At 35.9% G+C, this 26,151-nt stretch overlaps 3 protein-coding genes across 3 annotated transcripts; all 3 read right to left on the bottom strand.

Annotated features, from left to right (window-relative positions):
• Positions 1-8,945: 8,945 nt before the first annotated feature.
• LOC107799181 (uncharacterized) lies at positions 8,946-10,580 on the bottom strand. Its single transcript, XM_016622266.2, has one exon. The coding sequence runs from the start codon at positions 9,706-9,708 to the stop codon at positions 9,103-9,105; it is 606 nt and encodes a 201-aa protein (XP_016477752.1). The 5' UTR covers positions 9,709-10,580; the 3' UTR covers positions 8,946-9,102.
• Positions 10,581-11,702: 1,122 nt separating this feature from the next.
• LOC107799182 (putative UPF0481 protein At3g02645) lies at positions 11,703-14,063 on the bottom strand. Its single transcript, XM_016622267.2, has 2 exons — positions 13,726-14,063; positions 11,703-13,498 (listed from the first exon to the last, which is right to left on the bottom strand). The coding sequence occupies exons 1-2, from the start codon at positions 13,965-13,967 to the stop codon at positions 12,058-12,060; spliced, it is 1,683 nt and encodes a 560-aa protein (XP_016477753.1). The 5' UTR covers positions 13,968-14,063; the 3' UTR covers positions 11,703-12,057.
• Positions 14,064-21,565: 7,502 nt separating this feature from the next.
• On the bottom strand, positions 21,566-21,991 carry LOC142175727 (uncharacterized). Its single transcript, XM_075242707.1, has one exon. It carries the CDS (start codon positions 21,989-21,991, stop codon positions 21,566-21,568), a length of 426 nt encoding a protein of 141 aa, XP_075098808.1.
• Positions 21,992-26,151: the final 4,160 nt, after the last annotated feature.

Genomic DNA, 26,151 nt, shown 5'->3' with positions numbered 1-26,151 from the left:
GGCTGTTGGTAGGGGTGTTCAAAACCGAACCGAAACTGAAGCTTAATGGCTTATTGGTATCGGGTTAACGGTTTAACGGACGTTCGAATGACCTCACGTTTTGCACACAAGTCATAAATGACACCACGGACCTACTCCAACTTTCGAAAATCCAATCCAAACCTGATATCAAAAAGTCCACTCCCGGTCACACTTTCCAAAAAATCCAACTTTCGCCATTTCAAGCCTAATTCTACTACGGACCTGCAAATCACAATCGAGACACGCTCCTACGTACAAAATCACCCAGCGGAGCTAACGGAACCATCAAAACATAAATCCAGGGTCATTTACGCATAAGTCAACATCCGGTCAATGTTTCCAACTTAAGCTTCCAACCTTGAGATGAAGTGTCTCAATTCATTCTGAAATCTCTCCGGACCCGAACCAACTAACTAATTTTGTAATTGTTTCAAGCCCATCCCTTTAGAAGCCCAATTTCCATGACCCGCCTGGCCCAACTGGATCTCCCCTCTCTTTAAAACACCCATTTTCCCAAACCCTAAGAAAAAGACACACGGATCCCCCTTTGAAAACCCTAGCCGCCTGGTCTTCTTCCTCACTCACCCATTCCCTTTCACGCAAAAAGAAGCCGAGAATTCGCCATCATGCACACACATCTCACCTATGAAAAAAGTTAAAATAAAATCCCTGAATTCCCATTTTTCTACATCCGGATCTGAAGAAGAAAAACGAAAAAAAAGATTAAAAAGGTTTTCTGATTTCTGTTGTGTTACTTGGAGAATTTATGGGTTTCTCATTTGTTTTTGGATTGAAGTTGAGGTCGACATTGCTGTTCTTCTGCTGTTTGCTATCAAAATCGTAGCTGAACTTCCTTTATCTCCATTTCTGCCCTTTATCAGCTGTTTCAAGCTCTATTTGTCAAGTATTTTAGGTACACATTCCTGAATCTGTACTATTTCTCCATAAAAATGGCTGAAATCATGAATGAATTTGTTTCTGATGTTCCATCTCCATTTGTGTGACTGTTTTTCTTAATAAATTGCTCATTATACTTATATATGATTTTGTTAACGAACCAAAGGGACGGCTGCCCGTTTCAATTAAGTTTAGACCATTGGAGTCTTGTTAAATATTAGTTAATTGAGATTAGATATTTTTTATTTTCTTAGGTGTATGCATACTAGTTAACAGTAGTATTTATCACAGTCTCTACTTCGTTGCCTAATGCTGAAATTTGGTGTATGCATATTTTTTATAGGGATTTACTCACTTATGGATTAAGCTGTTGTTTGAACTTTGAAGCTGCAGAAATTCAAGCATTGTTAGGCGTTAGCTGCAGGACAAATATTTCTGTGTAGTCTGCTCACTTATGGATTAATCATTTTGAAGTATGTATTCTAGACTCACTTTGAATATAGACTAGAATTTTATCATTTCAGAATTAATGAGGGAGCATTGACTTTTCCTTTGCAGTTGTGGGCGGAGGAAAGACATATGTATTCTGGACTCATCTGTAATATAGTTTGCTTTAGGATGTAATGGACTCATCTATTATATTCTACAGACTCGAATGTAGTCTGCTGAGCATAGGAATTTTAGCTTGAGTCACAATGGTCATCAAACAATTAATGCATGCAATATAGATTGAATTAGGCCGATAAATCGCCCGATAAGAGCTAAACCGATACCAATTCGCCAGATATCTTATCGGGTGGCTCGCGGATTAATACATTTAAAAGCCGATAACCGATAAGCCAAACCGTTAAGAGTAAATAACCGCCCAATCCGCCCGATAAGCAGCCCTAGCTGTTGGTTGAAATTTAGGCGTTAGGGTTTCTAAATATCTAATAGTAAATTAGTAATAGAAAATAGAGATAGAGTATTGGAAGAAGAAGGGTTTTTGATTATTTAATATATATATATATATATATATATATATATATATATATATATATATATATATATATATATATTCTTAACGGGTTAACGGATTATCCATTAAGAAAATTGAATAATTCTCCCCCAAACCGATAAGCCGTTAATAAAAAAATTTCAATCCGTTCTCCGTCCGTTAAACCGTTAAACCGATACCAATAAGCCATTAAGCTTCGGTTTCGGTTCGGTTTTCGGTTTCGCTTCGGTTTTGAACACCCCTACACGGATCCCCCTTTGAAAACCCTAGCCGCCTGGTCTCCTTCCTCACTCACCCATTCCCTTTCACGCAAAAAGAAGCCGAGAATTTGCCATCATGCACACACATCTCACCTATGAAAAAAGTTAAAACAAAATCCCTGAATTCCCATTTTTCTACATCCGGATCTGAAGAAGAAAAACGAAAAAAAAGATTAAAAAGGTTTTCTGATTTCTGTTGTGTTACTTGGAGAATTTATGGGTTTCTCATTTGTTTTTGGATTGAATTTGAGGTCGACATTGCTGTTCTTCTGCTGTTTTCTATCAAAATCGTAGCTGAACTTCCTTTATCTCCATTTCTGCCCTTTATCAGCTGTTTCAAGCTCTATTTGTCAAGTATTTTAGGTACACATTCTTGAATCTATACTATTTCTCCATAAAAATGGTTGAAATCATTAATGAATTTGTTTCTGATGTTCCATCTCCATTTATGTGACTGTTTTTCTTAATAAATTGCTCATTATACTTATATATGATTTTGTTAACGAACCAAAGGGACGGCTGCCCGTTTCAATTAAGTTTAGACCATTGGAGTCTTGTTAAATATTAGTTAATTGAGATTAGTTATTTTTTATTTTCTGGAATTGTTAATGGGCTTTAGGTGTATGCATACTAGTTAACAGTAGTATTTATCACAGTCTCTACTTCGTTTCCTAATGCTGAAATTTGGTGTATGCATATTTTTTATAGAGATCTATTCATTTATGGATTAAGCTGTTGTTTGAACTTTGAAGCTGCAGAAATTCAAGCATTGTTAGGCGTTAGCTGCAGGACAAACATTTCTGTGTAGTCTGCTCACTTATGGATTAATCATTTTGAAGTATGTATTCTAGACTCACTTTGAATATAGACTAGAATTTTATCATTTCAGAATTAATGAGGGAGCATTGACTTTTCCTTTGCAGTTGTGGGCGGAGGAAAGACATATGTATTCTGGACTCATCTGTAATGTAGTTTGCTTTGGGATGTAATGGACTCATCTATTGTATTCTATAGACTGGAATGTAGTCTGCTGAGCATAGGAATTTTAGTTTGAGTCACAATGGTCAGCAAATAATTAATGCACGCAATATAGATTGAATTAGGCCGATAAATCGCCCGATAACCGCCCGAAAAGAGCTAAACCGATATCAATTCGCCCGATATCTTATCGGGTGGCTAGCGGATTAATACATTTAAAAGCCGATAACCGATAAGCCAAACCGTTAAGAGTAAATAACCGCCCAATCCGCCCGATAAGCAGCCCTAGCTGTTGGTTGAAATTTAGGCGTTAGGGTTTCTAAATGTCTAATAGTAAATTAGTAATAGAAAATAGAGATAGAGTATTGGAAGAAGAAGGGTTTTTGATTATTTAATATATATATATATATATATATATATATATATATATATATATATATATATATATATATATATTCTTAACGGGTTAACGGATTATCCATTAAGAAAATTAAATAATTCTCCCCCAAACCGATAAGTCGTTAATAAAAAAATTTCAATCCGTTCTTCGTCCGTTAAACCGTTAACCCGATACCAATAAGCCATTAAGCTTCGGTTTCGGTTCGGTTTTCGGTTTCGCTTCGGTTTTGAACACCCCTACACGGATCCCCCTTTGAAAACCCTAGCCGCCTGGTCTCCTTCCTCACTCACCCATTCCCTTTCACGCAAAAAGAAGCCGAGAATTCGCCATCATGCACACACATCTCACCTATGAAAAAAGTTAAAACAAAATCCCTGAATTCCCATTTTTCTACATCCGGATCTGAAGAAGAAAAACGAAAAAAAAAGATTAAAAAGGTTTTCTGATTTCTGTTGTGTTACTTGGAGAATTTATGGGTTTCTCATTTGTTTTTGGATTGAAGTTGAGGTCGACATTACTGTTCTTCTGCTGTTTTCTATCAAAATCGTAGCTGAACTTCCTTTATCTCCATTTCTGCCCTTTATCAGCTGTTTCAAGCTCTATTTGTCAAGTATTTTAGGTACACATTCTTGAATCTGTACTATTTCTCCATAAAAATGGTTGAAATCATGAATGAATTTGTTTCTGATGTTCCATCTCCATTTATGTGACTGTTTTTCTTAATAAATTGCTCATTATACTTATATATGATTTTGTTAACGAACCAAAGGGACGGCTGCCCGTTTCAATTAAGTTTAGACCATTGGAGTCTTGTTAAATATTAGTTAATTGAGATTAGTTATTTTTTATTTTCTGGAATTGTTAATGGGCTTTAGGTGTATGCATACCAGTTAACAGTAGTATTTATCACAGTCTCTACTTCGTTGCCTAATGCTGAAATTTGGTGTATGCATATTTTTTATAGGGATCTACTCATTTATGGATTAAGCTGTTGTTTGAACTTTGAAGCTGCAAAAATTCAAGCATTATTAGGCGTTAGCTGCAGGACAAATATTTCTGTGTAGTCTGCTCACTTATGGATTAATTATTTTGAAGTATGTATTCTAGACTCACTTTGAACATAGACTAGAATTTTATCATTTCAGAATTAATGAGGGAGCATTGACTTTTCCTTTGCAGTTGTGGGCGGAGGAAAGACATATGTATTCTGGACTCATCTGTAATGTAGTTTGCTTTGGGATGTAATGGACTCATCTATTGTATTCTATAGACTGGAATGTAGTCTGCTGAGCATAGGAATTTTAGTTTGAGTCACAATGGTCAGCAAACAATTAATGCACGCAATATAGATTGAATTAGGCCGATAAATCGCCCGATAAGAGCTAAACCGATACCAATTTGCCCGATATCTTATCGGGTGGCTAGCGGATTAATACATTTAAAAGCTGATAACCGATAAGCCAAACCGTTAAGAGTAAATAACCGCCCAATCCGCCCGATAAGCAGCCCTAGCTGTTGGTTGAAATTTAGGCGTTAGGGTTTCTAAATGTCTAATAGTAAATTAGTAATAGAGAATAGAGATAGAGTATTGGAAGAAGAAGGGTTTTTGATTATTTAATATATATATATATATATATATATATATATATATATATATATATATATATATATATATATATATTCTTAACGGGTTAACGGATTATCCATTAAGAAAATTGAATAATTCTCCCCCAAACCGATAAGCCGTTAATAAAAAAATTTTAATCCGTTCTCCGTCCGTTAAACCGTTAACCCGATACCAATAAGCCATTAAGCTTCGGTTTCGGTTCGGTTTTCGGTTTCCCTTCGGTTTTGAACACCCCTACACGGATCCCCCTTTGAAAACCCTAGCCGCTTGGTCTCCTTCCTCACTCACCCTTTCCCTTTCACGCAAAAAGAAGCCGAGAATTCGCCATCATGCACACACATCTCACCTATGAAAAAAGTTAAAACAAAATCCCTGAATTCCCATTTTTCTACATCCGGATCTGAAGAAGAAAAACGAAAAAAAAAAGATTAAAAAGGTTTTCTGATTTCTGTTGTGTTACTTGGAGAATTTATGGGTTTCTCATTTGTTTTTGGATTGAATTTGAGGTCGACATTGCTGTTCTTCTGCTGTTTTCTATCAAAATCGTAGCTGAACTTCCTTTATCTCCATTTCTGCCCTTTATCAGCTGTTTCAAGCTCTATTTGTCAAGTATTTTAGGTACACATTCTTGAATCTGTACTATTTCTCCATAAAAATGGTTGAAATCATGAATGAATTTGTTTCTGATGTTCCATCTCCATTTATGTGACTGTTTTTCTTAATAAATTGCTCATTATACTTATATATGATTTTGTTAACGAACCAAAGGGACGGCTGCCCGTTTTAATTAAGTTTAGACCATTGGAGTCTTGTTAAATATTAGTTAATTGAGAGTTTTTTATTTTTATTTTCCGAAATTGTTAATGGGCTTTAGGTGTATGCATACTAGTTAACAGTAGTATTTATCACAGTCTCTACTTCGTTGCCTAATGCTGAAATTTGGTGTATGCATATTTTTTATAGGGATCTACTCATTTATGGATTAAGCTGTTGTTTGAACTTTGAAGCTGCAGAAATTCAAGCATTGTTAGGCGTTAGCTGCAGGACAAACATTTCTGTGTAGTCTGCTCACTTATGGATTAATCATTTTGAAGTATGTATTCTAGACTCACTTTGAATATAGACTAGAATTTTATCATTTCAGAATTAACGAGGGAGCATTGACTTTTTCTTTGCAGTTGTGGGCGGAGGAAAGACATATGTATTCAGGACTCATCTGTAATGTAGTTTGCTTTGGGATGTAATGGACTCATCTATTGTATTCTATAGACTGGAATGTAGTCTGCTGAGCATAGGAATTTTAGTTTGAGTCATAATGGTAAGCAAACAATTAGTGCACGCAATATAGATTGAATTAGGCCGATAAATCGCCCGATAACCGCCCGAAAAGAGCTAAACCGATATCAATTCGCCCGATATCTTATCGGGTGGCTAGCGGATTAATACATTTAAAAGCCGATAACCGATAAGCCAAACCGTTAAGAGTAAATAACCGCCCAATCCGCCCGATAAGCAGCCCTAGCTGTTGGTTGAAATTTAGGCTTTAGGGTTTCTAAATGTCTAATAGTAAATTAGTAATAGAGAATAGAGATAGAGTATTGGAAGAAGAAGGGTTTTTGATTATTTAATATATATATATATATATATATATATATATATATATATATATATATATATATATATATATTCTTAACGGGTTAACGGATTATCCATTAAGAAAATTGAATAATTCGCCCCCAAACCGATAAGCCGTTAATAAAAATTTCAATCCGTTCTCCGTCCGTTAAACCGTTAACTCGATACCGTTAAACCGTTAACCCGAAAAAACCGAAAATCCGAAATTAAAAAATCCGATTTTTATTGGTTTGGTTTGAGATTTAAATTTAATAATCCGATACAATTGATTTAATTTGGTAATTAAAAAATCCGAACCAACCCGACCTATATACACCCCTACCTGCTACTATGTGCTCCGGGACTGCTGGCATTTCGTTCATTGGCAATAATTCTCAAACAAGTAGTATACCATGGACTTTAAAAATGAAAGAAGTATAGTTTCAGCCCTTTATCGCACAACGAATCACTTCTTAGCAGTTCAATTATATCATCTCTATATCGAGAGAAATTCAAAAATAGCCAGATTTACAAATGGTCATTCAAAAATAGCTACAGTTTCAAAAGTAATCGAAATTTAGCCACTTTTCGTGTAAAGATAAATCTGAACGAAAACACTGTTCAAAATCCAAAAAATATTCCAGCATAATATACTGGAATTCTAGTATAATATACTGGATCTCCAGTCCAGCATATTATACTGGAGTTCCAATATAATATACCGGTCCGCATAATATGCTGGAAGTTCATACACGGGTACTCCAATCTCCAGTATATTATGCTGGAACTTTTTGCGTGTTGGAGTTCCAGCATAATATGCTGGAAGTTCATACACAGGTGCATCAATCTCCAGTATATTATGCTGGACCGGTCCGTGTGCAGCAAAATAATGGCTATTTTTTAATGACCTTGCAAACGCTAGCTATTTTTGAATTACCATTCCGAAAATTGGTTAGCCCGTGCTATTTTTACACAAACTAGAGAACAAAAAATTAGACAGTTTGACTAGATACTTGTAGACTGCATTTCAAACCACTATAACACAAATAAAAACTTTGAACAGATTGAATCACTGCCGTTCATTTATTTACCGTGTTGTATTGTTCTTGTTATTGTGTTTTGCGTGGATAATAAAAGAAAAAAAGTGAATGCAGAATAAGAACAACATATAATTAGCTTTTGTATCGATTTAGATGACGTGAATAAACTTACAAAAAGAAAAACAAACAAACGCCGGCAAATGCCCGAGCGCCACACAAGTCCTTTTCTTTTTTCCTCTGAAAATACTTTTTCTTTCTATATTTTGGCAAGTTAGAACAATCTTAGTTGAATCACCACATCTTTCATAGGATATATTAGTTTCATTTCGTTTCCTTTTTTTTAATATATTAATATTTGAAATTACAAACTCATACTCATCTCGCTAACTGCCTAACTTGCGAAGCTTCCCGAGTCCAGGACTACTGCAGTCTATGTCCCAGAAATAGTAAGAAAGAGAAAGTGCACTCTAAAACAATAGTGTATTTTTACAAGTGGGGACGGGAGAGAAAGTGCACTCTAAAATAACAGTGTATTTCTACCAGTGGAGACGGAAGAAGGCATGATATACGCAGTCTTACCCTATACGGGCAGAGAGTCCATTTTCGATAGACTCTTAGTTAAAGAAAAGACGAAAGAAACAATGATAACAAATAGTAACTGTACAAAATATTTAAAAGACTGAGACTAAGATAGCAAAATAAAATACCTACTTCCGTTTCAATTTATGTGAACCTATTTTCTTTTTAATCCGTGCCAAAAAGAATGATCTCTTTCCTTATTTGAAAATAATTTACCTTTATGTAATGATTTATAGTCACACAAAATATATGTGCCTCGTTCTACACCACAAGTTCAAAAGTCTTATCTCACGGACAACAAGTATTACAATACAAGATATGTACTATTAGCCATTTAAGGATAAAATAATACTACTATACTAACACTAATACTACCGGAACTACGGAAGAAAGTGCCTCTACGTTCGGCTAAAATGTTGGCTCCTGAACCTTTGCACATACTTAACTCTCATAAAACTATGAGATATATACAAGTATATATATATGACACGCTACAAAATCGTTCATTCGTTTATTCTACTATATTATATATGCGTTGAAAGCTATTCAAATTCAATCAAAGTATACAAAAACATGGTTCTTTTTTCTTTTGCTTGGCTGGGGTGGGGGTTGATTTTGCCTGAATTCACAAAAAAACTCGACCAGAGTTGCAGCTTGTGCCGGAAGTGCACTATTGTAACTGTACATTATTACAAATATTGGGCCTTTGACATGATAGAAAGTCTGCTGGGCCGAGGCTGAAAATTGTCTCTACGCCTGAGGTGATGAGAGGAAGGCCGAATCAAAGCGGCAAGTGCTCTCTTTAACAAGTCACCTTCCACGGTTCCAATCCTAACGAGCGAATTCTTCATCGCCGATCTCCGCATATTCAACTGATGACTCGAGTGATACGACGACGTATGGGACTGACCGCGATTCTGATTAGTATTTTTGTGAAGGCTACAGCGGAATGAACCTGGATGTGTTGTCGGCGAACACATACAATGCTTCTTTTGATTGGACGCGAATGGCCGTCGATTCTGCTGTGGCTGACGAGGATAAGCTGAAATTGAACGGCCGGGAGAGGTGGAAAATCGTACGGAAGGTGAAGGGGATGCTGATCGACGAAGATTGACCCGGGTTGGGGACGTGGGTCGGGTAAACAAATCAGAGCTTGAAGTAGAGAAGCTAGAGAAAGTAACAGGGGAGGAAGAAGTAGTGGAAGAACAGAACCGACCCGAGGGTGAAATGGATCGCTGACAGTTTTGGGGCAGATTCGGACTACGCGATTTGCTTCTAGACATTGATGACTCCATTGTTAGTTGTTACCTGTACCATAGAATTTCTTTACTCAATTTTGTAACAGAACTGTTGGATATCAACTTCGGCAAACATAAAAAACGATGGAGGGCACGGTTAGATAGGCTATAGCAACTGAAAGGGATGGCAATGTGGTAATTTTAGTGAAGATTTGGGGGTGAATTAAAAGGAAAATGGGTTCGAATTTTATAATGGGTCAAACTTAATCAGAACAACTTCCAAAACCTATGGACTCTTCGAAGGCAACAGCATCATATATATCCACGCGACATGAGAGCAGTGATTCGAACGCGTTATGTCATTATACGATCGCGCGCTTTGGTACACGTGTCATGCTACGATGGCGCGTTATGTCATGGGCATTGGAACAGTGACTAAAAGATATCGGCTCCCAATTTGCCGCCATTTTGTCATTAGAGTTTCGGGGCCGCTCAAATGTCTGATACGAATTGCAAGGTAGAAATGACACGCCACTTTAAAGTACTATTATTTAAGAATTAGCTTTTGAATTTTTTCGAGGTTAAGAATTTTAATTTAATATTACTAATATCTAAATAGTATCTTGAGAAGGACTATCTGTGCGCACTTGTCCCATGCTTATACTGTTGCCCAGGTTATTGGAGGAAACTACTTAAATACCAACTATTTCCGTATAGATTTCGAAGTGAAGATGAAGGCGGGTAATTACTGGCAGTAGGATTGTAGATTTGAAGCGTAGGATGTAAAATTTGCCTACTTACAATAAACTCGGCAAATTTTTAAAACTTTGTAACAACTGGCAGCTTAATTTTGCTTTTTGTGTGATGAAGAATTGTTTTTGCATATTGTGAGAAACTAAGAAGAGAGGATAAGAAAGGAGTTTTACAATTTACCACTGTTTGTCTGTTTGATTGATTGCTAGAAGACGGACTGGAGCTAAACTTTTTACAATAATTGCGAGACGATCTAAAGTTAAGATTATTGATAGAAAAATAAGGCTTAAGGCATGTGTATGTGCTTTCTCAAAGAGTAATTGTCTAACTTTTCCTTTTCTTTTTCTGGCAAAATGCAAACATTTTCGTGTAAAATCAAAAGACAAAGGGCATGGTGGTCCGAAATCTTGGGAATCGACTCATTTGGGCCCAAAATAGTGAGGCGTGGGCAACCATTCTGTGCTTGGCGCTGACTAATCACCATACCCTGGGCCCTGATTAACCGGCTCACTCAACACCAGGAAAACCATCTGTTGCAAACAAAATACTAAGTGGCAAGATATGAGCCAATTATTTTCATCTATTTCCACGAAACTTTTGGAAAAGCAAATCTTCTTTTTTTGTTTCATTTGTCAAATTAGGAGTATCATTTTTTTACTTTTTCTACCGATAGATAAGTTAGCACATCGATTACGTGTAACTCTCACAAGTCGTATGAATTGATGATATGGGACTCATCTTCCTCCTGCCCTCAATATAATTAAGGACTTTCAGCTACTGTTAGCTTATGACTTCCATGACGTAGAGGTGTCATTAGGTATAGGCGTGTTAATGCTAACTACTTAATAATCTCACTAAAATGTCCTTTCAATTTGGACTACGACGTTATTTCAATAAATGTGGATGACTAATGAATAAACAAGTAGTTAATGCAGATATTGGACAAGATATAGTAGTAGTGTATATCTGCAAGAATTGCAAGTTTGCTTGGGCGGTGATCCATTGACTTCTTTTCCTTTAAAAAATAATATCCAATACACCTTCATTGATGGAATTATTATAGTAAGTAAAGGGTATAATCAAAGTTTTGTGCTCTCTCTAATACTTAATAATGTATCTATTGATAATCTAACAGATGTCCTGAAAAAACAACTAAAGGCAGGACGTGGAATGAATTTGCATGTAGGTAAAATAAATGAGAATCCTAAATCTAATTTTCTTAGTTATAATTGAAATTGTCTTGAATGAAAAGAAATTAAGATGATTAGGACGACTAAAAAAGTATGATTTGCACACAATAAAATAATTGAAATGTTGATATGATACAATTTTATTAGAACATGTCATTGACACTTCTAATCACAATTAAAAGCATCGTCACTCGTAAACCACAAGGAAAACGATCGCTAGGATGAGAAAAGGACATTATAAAACGAAATTACAATAAGCATCTTGAATAAGACAAATTACAGCACCGTCTTTTCCCAAACACAAGTACACAAAACCACCTTTCACTTTTAGCATATCTTTGTCCAACAGCCATCACACAAGAACTTCTACTCTTGTTTCCTTTTATTGCCATCCGTTGTACTTTTTAATTCCAAGTGAAATCAAAACAAACAAACAAAATTCTTACACCAGAAGGAAGAAAAATCAATCACCAGAGTTCTGAATATTAAATATACGAGCACACTTATAGACAGAACAAAATGCTTGTAAAGTCGTCAAAAACAAGAACATAATGCAAGCCATGAATGTGAGAAATTGCCATGATCCAAACACATAATGCTTCATTATTTTTACAATCTTGACTTTCCATCTTCTATTGTAAAATCCATTCACATCTTCAATCACTTTATCTAAGAATGGCACCTTTGTTAATCTCACCGATTTACTCATCCCATTCCATAAGTTTGCAACCTCTGCATCTCTCTTCAAACGGTTCAATATTATTCCCTTTTCTCTAAGTAACGCTGCATCTTCTTCTGTATCAATAATCCCGTTCATTAATTCCGTGTAACGCGTAAAAACCAACGGTCCTGATGCGTTACACGCTTCGTATGCAACTAAGTTTCTCAGGATAGTCTCTGTGTTTATGTCTAGACTGACTGTAGGCAAATAAAATTTCATCTTTTTACCGTCGAAATTTATGCTCATGATTCCTGAATTGGTTGCTACAAAACTTACTCCAGCTTTAGTAAGTTTTGTTACTGATGGTATGGCTATTTCTTCAACAAGAGGGGGTTTATTGATATTACTTTCACTTTCTTTTTCAGGATTTTCTTCTGCTTTTTCTTCTGAGAAGCACATATATGCAATGGGCTGTGCGAATAGTTTAATTCCGGGAAGACTAGAGAGTAGTTTCCAGGGCAGCTTAAAAATCAATTTAACAGGTCTGGAAAATACTATTCTTTTTAAAAGGCGTACAGGCCCTCTGTTTATTTTCAAAAGGATCTTCCAAACTCCACGAAATACTTGTCCAACGTGACTAATTGATTTTGCAAAGGAACTATTTTCTCCTCGGTTCACGTCAGTTTGGTCGTGATCGTCTTCTGTTATTTCACAAGTTCTTTCTAATTTTGGCACGATAAATTGATACAGAAAGTCTAGCATATGAGCACACTCTGTGAGTTGAAATTTTGGGAATTCTTTCACCATTTTGAAAGGAGAAAGCTCCTTGCAAAATCCCATTAGCATAGACAGGAGTGTGTTGTCAGAAAAATCTAAAGATGAAAACTGGAATTCCAACATTTTCCTTAATAAGAATAGGGGGATTTGATTTTCAAGCATAATTATATCTCTGAGGATAGCATTATGCGTAGACTTTCGCCCTGCAACATCAACCAAATGTGACATTCTTGAGGATACTTTAGTTATAAGCTTACCTTCATTAGTGGCATAGATTTGAAGGAACTCAAGCAAGAAAGAGGCATCCACAGCCATCATCCAAGCCAAAGTTTCCCCACTGAAATTCAAGTACTTATGGTACGAACAACGAATTCTATGATCAAACTTTATCAACTGTTCCACAAGTTGCTGGAATTTGAGACCTTGGAGATGCTTCTGAGTTGTCTTGGCAGCACTAAGTTTGTACCTGTTGAGACATAAAATAGTTAAGTAACTAAAAATGTGTTCTCTTTCGTAGTTTAATTAGATGGTCACACAATTCAACTTGCAGTGAAAAAAGATCTAGTGTTTAACAAGATGTTTGGCCCATGAAAAAGACGCGAGGGACGTGTTAAGATATAATTAAGCAAATAAAATTATACCCTTTTGATAGTTTAAGTTTTAAAATGAAATGGTGACACAATTCAACAATACCTCTCCATATCATAAAGCTCTGGACGCCAATAATGGTAAGGGCCTATTGCCACTAATTGTGGCACGTATGAATCAGGATCGCTGACCATTAGAGATTTTGGAACGTTATAAATGCTCACTGGGATTTCTGTGTCTTCTTCAAGTTCTTCATCAAGTGTTCGACGGATTTGAATAACCCATCGGCGTTCATCGAAGTTTGAAGTACTGGAATTTGAGGCCATGTTGGTCGGACATGAAGACATGGTTTCTCTGTTTCGAATCTTTAGATAAAACTAAATATGTAGCGGTTTTGGTTTATTGAATGATGGAGTTACGAGAATTGAAACTCCATGAATATTTATGGGTGAGATTGAAGAACATTAGGATAGTATACTTCACTTAATCCTAAATGCGTAATACTGAATAAAGTGATTATCGGACCTAGCAAAAAGAATAACTGAATTTAATAAACCTGCTCTTTTTCATGTTATAGTTCAAAGATAGTAACTTCGTTTATAAGCTGAACTCTTTACCCTATTAATTTTTCATATCCCGTTATCCGTCCTTAGAGCTGTAAAAGAGTCAATTTCACCTTAGAACATATTTAAATAGCAAACACTTGTAACAATGTTCGACATATAGAACCTCTGGACCCAGGCTTTGTTTTTTCTTCTTTATGGGACAACAATTTATGTGTTTAAACTATGGGTTGATTCTGTCGGGATAACAAGAGCCAATATCTTGAATAGGTTATAGGCCCGTCCAATGGGCGAAGGGTAATTTTTAAATCGTCGCGAATCTTTGTGATTTCTTTGCATGGGTAGGTTCTAAAGAATTTTATGACAACTGTTAAAATATAATCCTACTCTCAGGGTGGCCCGTCCAAAAAGCGGGTAAAACAACTGCTTTACGCCTTATATTTGTGGATGCTATATTTTTTTTTTACATCTAATAGGCTATATATAATTTTTTTAAAAAAAAGTTATGTGAAGTGAAAAAGTTTGATTTCTTTATTTAACAAATAAAGAGATAAATGATTTGCAATTGCTTTGATTTCTGCCAAGAAAATTACATTTGAAATTAATATCGAACCCGAATTTCATAAGAAACGTGTAATATATAGGAAGAAACAATTTGAGGAGAATGTTAATAGTGAAATCTCAAAATCTCTCGAAGTGTCCTTTAGAGTTGATTACTTTTTATACATACTCCCTCTGGTTCATAATAAATGACTTTTTAACCTTTGATGTGCCCCTTAAGAAAATACTGACTCCTAGAACAAAAATATATTTTGACTGAATTATCCTTAATTAAAATTTATATGTTGTTAACTTGACACATTGGGATATGTAAATAAGGGCAAATTTTGAAAAAATAAAGTTAATTCCTTCTCGATTATATAAAAGGACACTTAATTTAGACCAAAATAAAATCTAAAAAAACCACTTATTATGGACCAGAGAGAGTAGTAGACATGGTTATTTTTTCACTTTAAAATAGATTTGAACGAATTAGAGGCATATGAAAATATTTTTGGTTTTATATTTAGCGGTAAAAACTGAGATCACTAGTTGATGAAAATTTAAAAAAATATTGCCTTCATCTTGAATGCTCCTGAAATCATAATAATCAACCCGATATTGATAATTTAGATTTCTTTTTTGAATAAAAAATATTAAGGAAAATAGTACAATTAGAAGATAACAATTTAATTGATATACTCAATCAAATAAAAAGGTTTGATTATTTTTAAAATGCCTATATTACTTATAGAATAATGTTAATAACTCCTATTACCGTTGCTTCAACGGAAAAAAGTGTTTCAAATTTAAAATTGATAAAACCTTACCTAAGATCAACAATATCTCAAAGATATTAAATGAATTAGCTATATTGTCAATTGAGAAAGACTTATTAGGAGAAAATGATTATAAAAAAGTAATAATAACTTTGCATCTTAAAAAAGTTAGAAAAATAGAATTCAAATAAAAATAAAATACTTTTTATTAATAAAAAAAGTTAAGGCCCCTCATAAAGTTTGGCTTTAGATCACGAAATTGGTCGGGCCGCCCTTACTTATTCAATAGAATAAGGATATCAAATGATATTGTTTTCCCAACTGTCTTGAGAGTTATATCAACATATTGATATTCACTATTCAGTCAAACTGGCATGTAATTACAAGTATCTTATCCATAAAAAAGTGATATTAGACTGATTAGTAACCTTGAAAATAAAACAGATCACCTATTATAAGTTAAAATATAGTAATAATTTTTACACTATCAACACAATGGCGGAGGCAGGATATTTGCGAAGGGGGTTCAAAAATTTTAAAACTCAAATACACTATAAAGCTAGCCAACCAAAACCAAGAATCAAGAAATAACAAACAAGAGTCATTAACCTAAATTAAGAATCAACAATAAAACATTAATAAAATTCTGAAAAAGTTAGAAAGAACAAGAAATTTACCTGGGATGCCAATGCCATGATAGAAGAAACGCATGCGAGGCGGCGGTCGGCGAGGCAACAGAGAGAACTGAGAAGCAGTGGCGGCCAGTGACTAGCGAGGCAGACATATCAAAGAGAGAAAGAGAGGGAGGGTGGAGTGAGGTAACAAAGAGAGAGAGAGAGATTTAGGGATTTTTTAACCCAAAATCAGTCACATTTTTGGGGGAAAAATATATTAAAAGAGACTGAAGATAAACAACATGTTTCGTTTCATTTAAAATTAAAAAAAAAGGCGTCTAAAGTGAAAAGAATTAGATTGCAGCTGATGGGAATTGAACCTGCGACCTTCCACAAAATCTAAACCCCCTTGACCACTAAGCCAAGCTTTTGGCCTGTGTCAAGGGGGTTCAAGATATTATATCTATACGTAAAAACAGAATTTACCCCTATATAAACAGGAAAGAATTACAAGAAATACACGTGACTTCACATCATAACAAAAAATGGCCCATGTTTTTAAGTTTTACCCGACCTAGCCCATATTGTACATATTTTAAAAGCACTAGCAAATTCAAATCTGTGTTCTTACAACCATTGCTTCTAAAAGTTATAGAGTTAAATCCGTATTCTCACAATCATTGCTTTCACTCTCTCTTCTTCTCACATCTTCTACATATGCTTCAAGAGACCGTGTATTTTCTGCATCTCCCCCTGTGTCACCTGGTTGCAATGTAAGAAAATTAAAAAGTAGAAGTCCACCATTGAAGGTCATTCAAAGCTTTGCTTTCGAAAATATGATTTTTTGAGTTTGTTAGTTGTTTGGACTGGGTGTTGTTCCAATTGATTGAAAATATCAAAAGGAGTTCAAAATTTAAATTTGAAGTGATTTGGAGTAGATTTGAGTTAAATTTCAGAAAAGACGCAAGAAAGAAGACGAAGTCAGTTTTTTTGTATAATTATGAATAATCTTGTATAATAGTGTATATGAGTGTATAAACATATCTTATATACTATTATACACTTTTATACACCTTTATACAAGCGTATATAGACGAACTTCTTCAACGATTTTCAGTTGCAATTCTTGTTCAAAACCAGTCCAAATCTCCATTAAATCACTTCAAATTTTATATACAACCTCCTTATACTATTTCTAACAAGTTTAAATAACACCCACTCCAAATTTCTCACAAAATCAAATTCGAAATTTAAACCTACATATTTAAACTTGTTAAAAATCTAATTTTCACCACCCAAATGGATTTGGTTTGTTGAACTAATATTTGAGTCACAGTTACTGATGATTCGAAAATTAATTTAAAAGTTTAAGCAATCTTTTTTAAAAATTAAATAGTAATTTCGAGAACCTATTGGAGTTGGATGTTGAATCTTAGCCTATTATTTTTGGGCTAGTTGATTGTAAATTGAAATGTGGGCTATAAAATTGAAAAGTAGGGAGCCCAATTGTTCTTATGTGAAACTTTCCCTATAAACGATGTAATTTTTCGACGAAGGGAGTTTGGATGAACACCCTTCCGCCCCCTAAATCCGCCTCTGTATTAACGTGTATATAAGTCAAGTTATATACACCTTCGAGGTGCCTGCTTTCTTGGTTAGTAGACAATTCTTGATTTGTGGCCAAGGTTTTTGGCAAGTTCCTCTTTTCCTCTATCTAAGCACTCAGCTAATGTGCTATACAGAAATACTGAAAACTGATCAGACGTGGAGCAATATCAGATGTTAATAAGTGACAAGATAAAATAACTGTTAATTTCATAAATGATCATATAAGTATGATTTTTTTCATCAAAATATATAACTATATTTATTAACACAAAAATCACAAGACTTTTAATATTCACAAATCCAAAGCCCATATGTATAAAATCAACAACTACTAAAGAAACATGAGAGAACCCTTCCCCTCCCCCCTCCCCCGAATATACTCTATTTATCTTCTTATCCATCTTTTTTTTCCTCAAGATTTTTGTATATGGGTAAAATCGGGGACAGAGTCTTCCCCGATTCCCCAATGTGGAAACAAGAGGGAAGCATGGCTCGACGTGAGTATTATTGAGGCCCAAGGACCCCTCGTATCAAAACCCGTGTCACTACCCAAATCGGAGGGCCGTGGCGGACACCCGGTGCCTTCTCAACCGAGTACCAACGTAACGTATCTTTCTTATCACACCATCATGGGTAAATGTGCCAGAAAGACCATCATGAGATAACTAGAATAAAACATAAGGTAATACTAGATATAGGACGATCCAACATGATATAGAAACATATACATATGACATACGGGCCTATAATGCCGACATGATCATTTGTACACTCAAAACATAGGCCGACAAGGCCATACAAGTATCCATATACATGACATCTGTCTACAATCTTCTAAGAATACATAAACGTCATAAAGGTCGGGAGAGGGCCTCGCCATACTAATCAATACATGCACAAACTATACTGACCAAATAGGCAACTCCTGAGCAAGTGGAGTACACCAACACCTTCCGCTGAGCTGATAACCTACTAGGAGGGTTGTCAACCTGTCTATTGGGACATGCGGGCATGAAACGCAGCATCCCCAGGCAAAAGGAACATCATTACTAATAAAGTACCGAGTATGTAAGGAGTGAAAAGCAGTATATAAAAGGCATGAAAGAAACATGGAGTAAAGGACTCAACCTATAAGTTTGAATAGCTCTCTGAATCACGAAACATTTATAATGTCATGCATATGCATATAAATATCATATCATAGGTATATACGTACATAACATCATCAAGCCTCTGAGGGCATCCCATCATATCATCTCAGCCGTGGGCGAAATCATCAATGTATACCAACTGATCAGGTGGTGCTACGTATATAACGTCGTAACCTTTCCCCATATACATATAATATACGCGTATATAACGCTATCTGGTCATGTGTCAGTGTACATGTATAAATGAATGCAATGCATAATGAAGTAAGCCAATAACATCTCTCGGAATATCATAAGATCAATATACCTTCGGATAAACTTTATCAACTTATGTATTTTCTGAGACCCATGAACTGGCGATATAATAATAGGACATATGGAAATCAAGAACATAGGAACCCTTAGTACTTCTATGAATAGAGGCATTTATGTTAGTTGTGCATTAGCTCGTTTTATTTGTATCATATGGATCATGCCAAAAGGAAAGAAGGGATAGCCTTAACATACCTTTGTCGCTTCACTCAATGACAAAGATGAAATCAGTCCACTCAACACCTTAATCTACAATAATAACAATAATGCTAAGGTCAAACTAACGAAGCAAGTATAACAATACATTGAGCGACTAAACTCGCTTTACAACTAACTAAATGAAGTTTCTCCTCTGCCCTTCTTCTTTCTAAAGCTTACAACAACAACAATAACAACAATAACAATAACAACAATACACCTACATGCTTATCACTATATTTCTAGCTCTTTAACACAACAAGAACATCCTCAAATACAATACAATAACCCAAATACTCCGACAATTTATAACAACTATAATAACTTACTTACGGCTTCCGATCATCATCCCGTGAGTAATTTGTCAAAAAGATTACTAGAATCGTTCATCCGAACTCGTAGACGAAGCTAGGACAAAAATATTACCTCAATAAATGAAGAACTAGATCCTTATCTTGCTCACACCACAAGAAACTTCACTTCTACATCAAGAAGAACTCAAGGTGAAATCGTCCAAGTTTAAGACAAACTAAACTAGAAGGGTTTGTTTAATTCTTACCTTAGTTCTTTGAAGAAGGAGAATAATATGAGCTAGAGTGAATTCTCTCTAAGCTTGTGCTAGTAAAACATCCTCAAAAATAAGGATTTGTAAGATGATTAACTTATACAGAGGGGCTGGCCGCAATGTCTCTTAGGGAGGGGCTCTTGAATGACAAAGTCACATCTTATCTCTATTTGTATAAGTTGGTGGACAACACTTGCCTAGAAATGAGTTCCTTAACTTTGGATAATTGATTCTATTGATAAACATCAATTTGTATAGACAAAATAGTTTGGACGGTGGAGGAGGTAATCTTGTCTTTACTTGATAAAAGATAAGTTAAAAGACTATATATATGTACATGAACATCTTGAACTTATCTCTAATAATTATTGAATTTATGTAATGATAGTAATATGAGTTGTGTATAAAAACATGTACCCATATGTCATATAATAAATCATAACAAATTCTCATTAACTCTCTAAATTACACAACTTCTATTCTTCATTACTATAATAATTAGCCAACTCCTACAATTACTTTCACTTGGTATATCCTTGTATATACTAAAAAGGATCCAAATTCACGGGGTAAATCATACTATAACTTTACAAATGACTATAATTCTCCGAGTTCACATGTATGAACTACGACACGATTCGACATAATACTACGGGGTATAACATCGATATAATACTGAGGGATGTAACATCGACGTAATACTGTGGGGGTGTAATATCGGCGTAATACTGTGGGATGTAACATCGACATAATACCACAGGGTGTAACATCGACATAATACCGCAGGGTGTAACATCGACGTAATACTGTAGGGTGTAACAACTCGGGGGAACGAGCGATGTATCTGAGATCGGGAACAGTGAAATAACAGACCCAGAGCAAGTATAGCTTTCAGACTTCGTGAAACGTGGAGAACGGTTATGCACGACAAGCAAGGGACCATAATATTCGCCCTCAACCGGATATTATGACATTTTAGTATCAACTGTAGATTGACATTTATCGAAAAAAGAAGATTTTTACTTTATTTAGATTTATACTAGGACTGGAATACCCCTACTATATAAATGTGAAGGTTTTCTTTATTCTGATACATTGTAACACGTAACTCAAAGCAATAAAAGTTTACTGTTGTCTTCTAGATATTGTTCAAGGCATTATTCTTTTTTTTTTTTTACCTTCAAACTGAGTCACGATTTTATATCCACTTTGAGAATAATCGTTGTAAAATGGGGGGCTTTGCCTGACCTTTTACTATAAGAGTTGAACTTGGAAACCAAGTTTAGAAAGCTAAAAAGCTAACACCAAAAAATAGTTACATAGTGGCTATAAAGCTGAAAATTCAAGATGGTTCATTTGTAAGGGTGCTTGCTTTTTTCTTCTTGACTCTTAATGAAGGAAGTTGCAATCTATCGATATTTACCAAGCCTCTAACCTGCCCAGGTAGGCTATCAAAATTTTTATATATACAAAGATCTGTCAGATTGTGGCTAAGGGATGCTAATTTGTCCGCAACACGATTTGCTTCTCTATAGCAATGCTGAATTTTAATATCATGAGTATTTACCAACAACTTTATCTCTTCTACTGTATCACTGATTCTCCAAGGTGTATCTCATTCTCCAATCACTGAGTTCTGAAGGATGAGTGAGTCAGTTTCTCCTATGATTGAGTTAAAGCCATTGTTGATGCACCATTTAAGGCCATAGAGCAATGCACTAGCTTCTGCAGTGTTACTGGTGCCCTGTCCCAATGGCAATGAATATGCCATTATGAGACAGCCATCACTCCCTCTCACTATACCTCCTCCTCCACAGTTTCCATCTAGACAAGATCCATCACTGTTCAACTTCATAAAGACAGGGGGTGGTTTGAGCCATTTCACCATAATAAAGCAGTTCATCACCACCTGGACTTCATACATGTTACATACATCTTCCCAATTGTTTCCAAAGTTGATTTTCTTTAAATGAGATTTGATAAGCTGAGTGATGTTGAAAGTAATCATCTCTTTGGATATGTGAAAAGATGGTTTTTCCATATTAAATCTAGAGCTGCACCTAGACCTCCATAGCTCCCAAATGATGATAGGAGGCATGATTTTGTGCATCTAGTTAGCTATGGGATTTTTTTCTCTTCTGTTTCAATCAATTGAGTATGAGAGTCCCGATCCACGTCCAATCCGCACTCAATAGTGAGTGAAAATGGTAGTTGGAAGAATAGTACTCAACAAGAGTCGGGTTTGATTTTCATAGGGAGTCACTAGGGGTGTTAGAAGTATGCACTTGATGAAAGCGAAAGGAATCACTAAATAGCACTTCCACAACAGGTTTTGATTTCTAATTCTAATTTTACTCTATGATTATAAGCTAAGAAAAGAAACTAGTAGCGAAACAGTGTTTTTGGTAATTTTCCAAATAGTTTAAAGACATAGGGCTGTGACCATAACCTAGGTGTTTGCCTAATGAGATAAAGATATTAATGCTTGTTTTGTTAATTGGGGTATATTATAGCTCTCAACTCTACGTTACCCACTCAATACCTCTCGGTCAGAGAGTGATTTTGCCCAATTTGACTTTCTCAAGTCCAAATAGGTATCAACCAAAATAGTTGATAAGAGCTCAAGTCGGATTATTATTATCTCTAGGTCGAACCCTTTAATTGGGTTAATCAACCTCTCAATTGACCCAATTCCTTGTTACTAAGTTATCCTAGACTAGGTCCCTCTTTCTCAAGTAGAGACTAAGTTAAATAGGCATGAATCATTGTTTGCAATAATTAATTTTAAAATTAAAGCATGAACTGAGCTAAATAATCAACACCCAATCATAAACAAGTACTAAATTAGATACCCATAAGGTTTACACCTTAGGTTTGGCTCACAACCCTAGTAAAAGTCTAGCTACTCATGATAGGGTTTGAAGAAAATAAAGAAGAAAGGCTAATTAAACTCATAATGGAAGATTAAAATGATGAAATCTAATGTAAATACACCAAAATAATGTAAAACTTTCTAAAGTAGTAAAGAAAAACGGCTACAACAACTTCAGATGTTCAAACCTGACCTAATTTTGTGAAACTCGTCTATTTATACAGGGCCAAAAATCTCGGACAAAAATGCTCCTCGGGAGGTTCTGCGGCTGCACAATTCCATGTGCGGTCCACAGATTTCTTCAGTTGGCAAGAAGTGGAGTTTTGCGGCCGTACATTTCTGAAATTCGGCCGCGAGGCTATCTTATGCGGCCGCACATTTTTGGACTGCGATCGCGAGGAAATTTTCTGCGGCAACACAATTCTTATGCGTTCCACAATTCACAAAGGTTCGTGAACTTGGTCTTTTTGCATACTCTCTGATCTTCGACTCTTAGCCTAGTTCTGTGGCCGCACATTGCTGAAAGATCTGCTAGATTTTTCTTCTTGTTTGTGCCGCAGATCGAATTCCACGGTCCGCAAATTCTTCTACGGTCACAAAATTCCTTCTGCATACCGGACATTTGTGCTTCTGCACCCTTTATTGCCTTGTGCTTCAGGACACTCCTTTTTGAGTCGGATTTCATCTCGGGAGACCAAACTTCGAGCATTCCTGCAATTTTGCATAATGTCATTAGTTCCAGGAACACAATTCAATACTTTCGGACTAAAACAAAAGCTAAAATGTGCTAATAAGCAGTCAAAATCCCCACTTATCAACTCTCCTAAACTTAAGTCTTTGCTTGTCCTCAAGCAAATAAATTAGTTCCCACCTCCGAGAGTTAAAGGTCATTTCGGCGATTCAAAGGTGAGCCATCCACACATCAGTTGGGACCAACAATTATCCACATTACTTATGTATTATCAATAAGACGACAAGTTAAACATTCCTGCACATATAGTTCTAATGTGGCATTTGAGCTTCAAGAATTGACTTTACTCATCAAGGAATCTTGCTCTATCCTGTAGGTCATGGTGGATTCCAAACTCTTCCTACTCTACTTTCCATTTCCAGGCTCACTTAAGAAATTTAGCACTTAATCCAAAGATTTATGAAAGGTTCGCTCATCTCTCTCAAGAGAATTCCACAAGTACGGCTTCAAGTACCATAGGCTTGCCTCTCATGTAGATCGCCACTAATGTAAGCTCACTCGGCTTGAAATCAAGTATGACTTCTTTCGGGATGTAATGAAGGCTTTTGAATTAGGGTCGGATACAGTATGGGTGAGTGGTTACACTTTTCCTTAAGCACTCCATCTTTCATTTATCGGCTCACACTTTGCCAATTCTTAGATGCACTTTATTTTCATTGGGGACTAGAGAGAATTAACATCACTCTTTCTTGATCATTTCATTCTTTTTATCCCTTTTTGATTTCTCCGTGTTTAGGATCAATACCTCTTTTTGGATCCATTCAGCTCTTCCAATTATTCACTTTTTGTATTTTTCTTTTTATTCTTTTCTTTTCTTACCTTCTCTTCTCATAGAGATCATTTCTTGTCTCCTTTTGTGCCTTGATACCTTTTTCAAGTTCCTCGTCTCTCCCCCAAATTTACATTTTAAGCCATTTGTTTCACGAGAGTGTTATCAAACGGGTAAAGGCTTGTAACGTGGTTATCAAATGAGAAAGGCTAGAGACTCAAAGGGGTTGAATAGGGATAATGAAATTGGTTGGCAATAGAAAACTCAAACGAGCCAAGGAGAGCCTACAATCACTTCTCAAACCAAGAAAAACTTAGAATTTTGCATTGAAACATATTCGGGGCAAGTTTTAGACCCTTCGCATGGATACTTGGACTAGCAACAATTCATCTCACCCCTCACGCAACCGGATTGTTAAAGAGGATAGAGTCGAGGGCCCACAACAACCACATTCAAGTTTAAAGATCACTATGGTCCAATTAAACCACTCGATGATTGCCAAAGTCAACACAAGAGTCACAAAGTCACTAACTAGAGTTATTTCTTTCAAAAACCTTGTCTCTAACCATAAACACGTAGTTAAGTGTGTTGGTACCAATTGAAGCATGGTTGACTCTTCGAGCATGACTTAATTAGGTCTTTTTTTAATTCATTACTACTATTATTATTACCTAAACACAAGAAAAAAAAATTCACCCGGTTCGCGCAACAACTACCTTTGAAAAGAACCGTGGAATTAAGAAAATCAAAGGTTTATTATCTACTAAAACTTAAAAAGAAGCTACTAAATCAAACAAAGAAGCTACTAAATAAAACAAAGAACTAATAAAGAAACAAAAATAAAGAAGCTAATAAGCAAAAACTACTGAAGATAGCATGAATATACATAATGAGAGAAAGGGAGAGAATATATACATAATAAGAAAAGAGAAAATAATATCAAGTTATTACAGGCCAATTGTCTCAGAATATATCAAATATAACCAATAAACTCCACCGCCCGAATAAAGATAAGCATTGTCCTCAATGCTTAACAAAATAAGAGTTAAAGAGGGGAAAGAGTGAAGAAAACTCCCTATGGCTCCTTGGACATCTTTGTGTCCCCAGCAATGTCACCGCCCGCAGGATCATCCAACTGAATCTCATCATCCTCAACCCTGGGTGTGGCTAGGTTGGTGAACATCTAACGCACTGCCTCAGCAGTATCGGCAGCAAGGTTTGGCTCCATAGACTGGCCAGCTGGTGCCACCGGTGCTGTAGGATTTGGGCCTGAATGGTGTGGGTCAATCAGCATGTCAAATGGGAGATCTTCGACTGTAGCAAGCCTGGTCACCTCTCTATGGAGCTTGTCCACTGACTTCTTGCTAGCCTAGGACTTTCTCATCTTCTTTACTTCTTTTCCCAACTCTTCGATCACTTACCCATGCTGTACCAAGGTAGCCATAATAGTGTTCTGGTTCTGAAGGAGCTTCTTCAATGTCTCTTCAACTGTCGGGGGAAACTGAGGTTCTTGAATAGAAGACTGTGCTGCAATAGTACTGGATAAGTCAGACAACTTTGCAGTGGCTGTTTGCATCCAGTAGCTGCAACACTAGAGGAAGGCTCGGCTGAAGTAGATGGAACATCAACTGCTTCAGCAGCTACCGTAGCTGGCTCATCAGACTGGCCAGCGATGGTAGGAGGCTGAACTTTCTTCTTTGGATTGTTCGCATCAATTAGTGAATACCAAGTAAAAGGCTTCTTCGGCCTCACATTTGTGTCATAATCCCTCGGCCCTACCCTTATATCTGTGAGATATTTTGTAATAGT

The sequence above is a fragment of the Nicotiana tabacum genome, chromosome 22 (genome assembly GCF_000715075.1).
Source record: "Nicotiana tabacum cultivar K326 chromosome 22, ASM71507v2, whole genome shotgun sequence".
In the NCBI taxonomy this organism is placed as follows: domain Eukaryota; kingdom Viridiplantae; phylum Streptophyta; class Magnoliopsida; order Solanales; family Solanaceae; genus Nicotiana; species Nicotiana tabacum.
This window is presented reverse-complemented; position numbering and strand designations above follow the sequence as displayed.

Coding starts and splice junctions, on each gene's coding strand:
- LOC107799181 (XM_016622266.2), bottom strand. CDS start 9,708: ATGGAGTCATCAATGTCTAGAAGCAAATCGCGTAGTCCGAATCTGCCC.
- LOC107799182 (XM_016622267.2), bottom strand. CDS start 13,967: ATGTCTTCATGTCCGACCAACATGGCCTCAAATTCCAGTACTTCAAAC. Junction 13,499..13,725: donor GAGCTTTATGATATGGAGAG/GTATTGTTGAAT, acceptor ATGTCTCAACAG/GTACAAACTTAGTGCTGCCA.
- LOC142175727 (XM_075242707.1), bottom strand. CDS start 21,991: ATGGAAAAACCATCTTTTCACATATCCAAAGAGATGATTACTTTCAAC.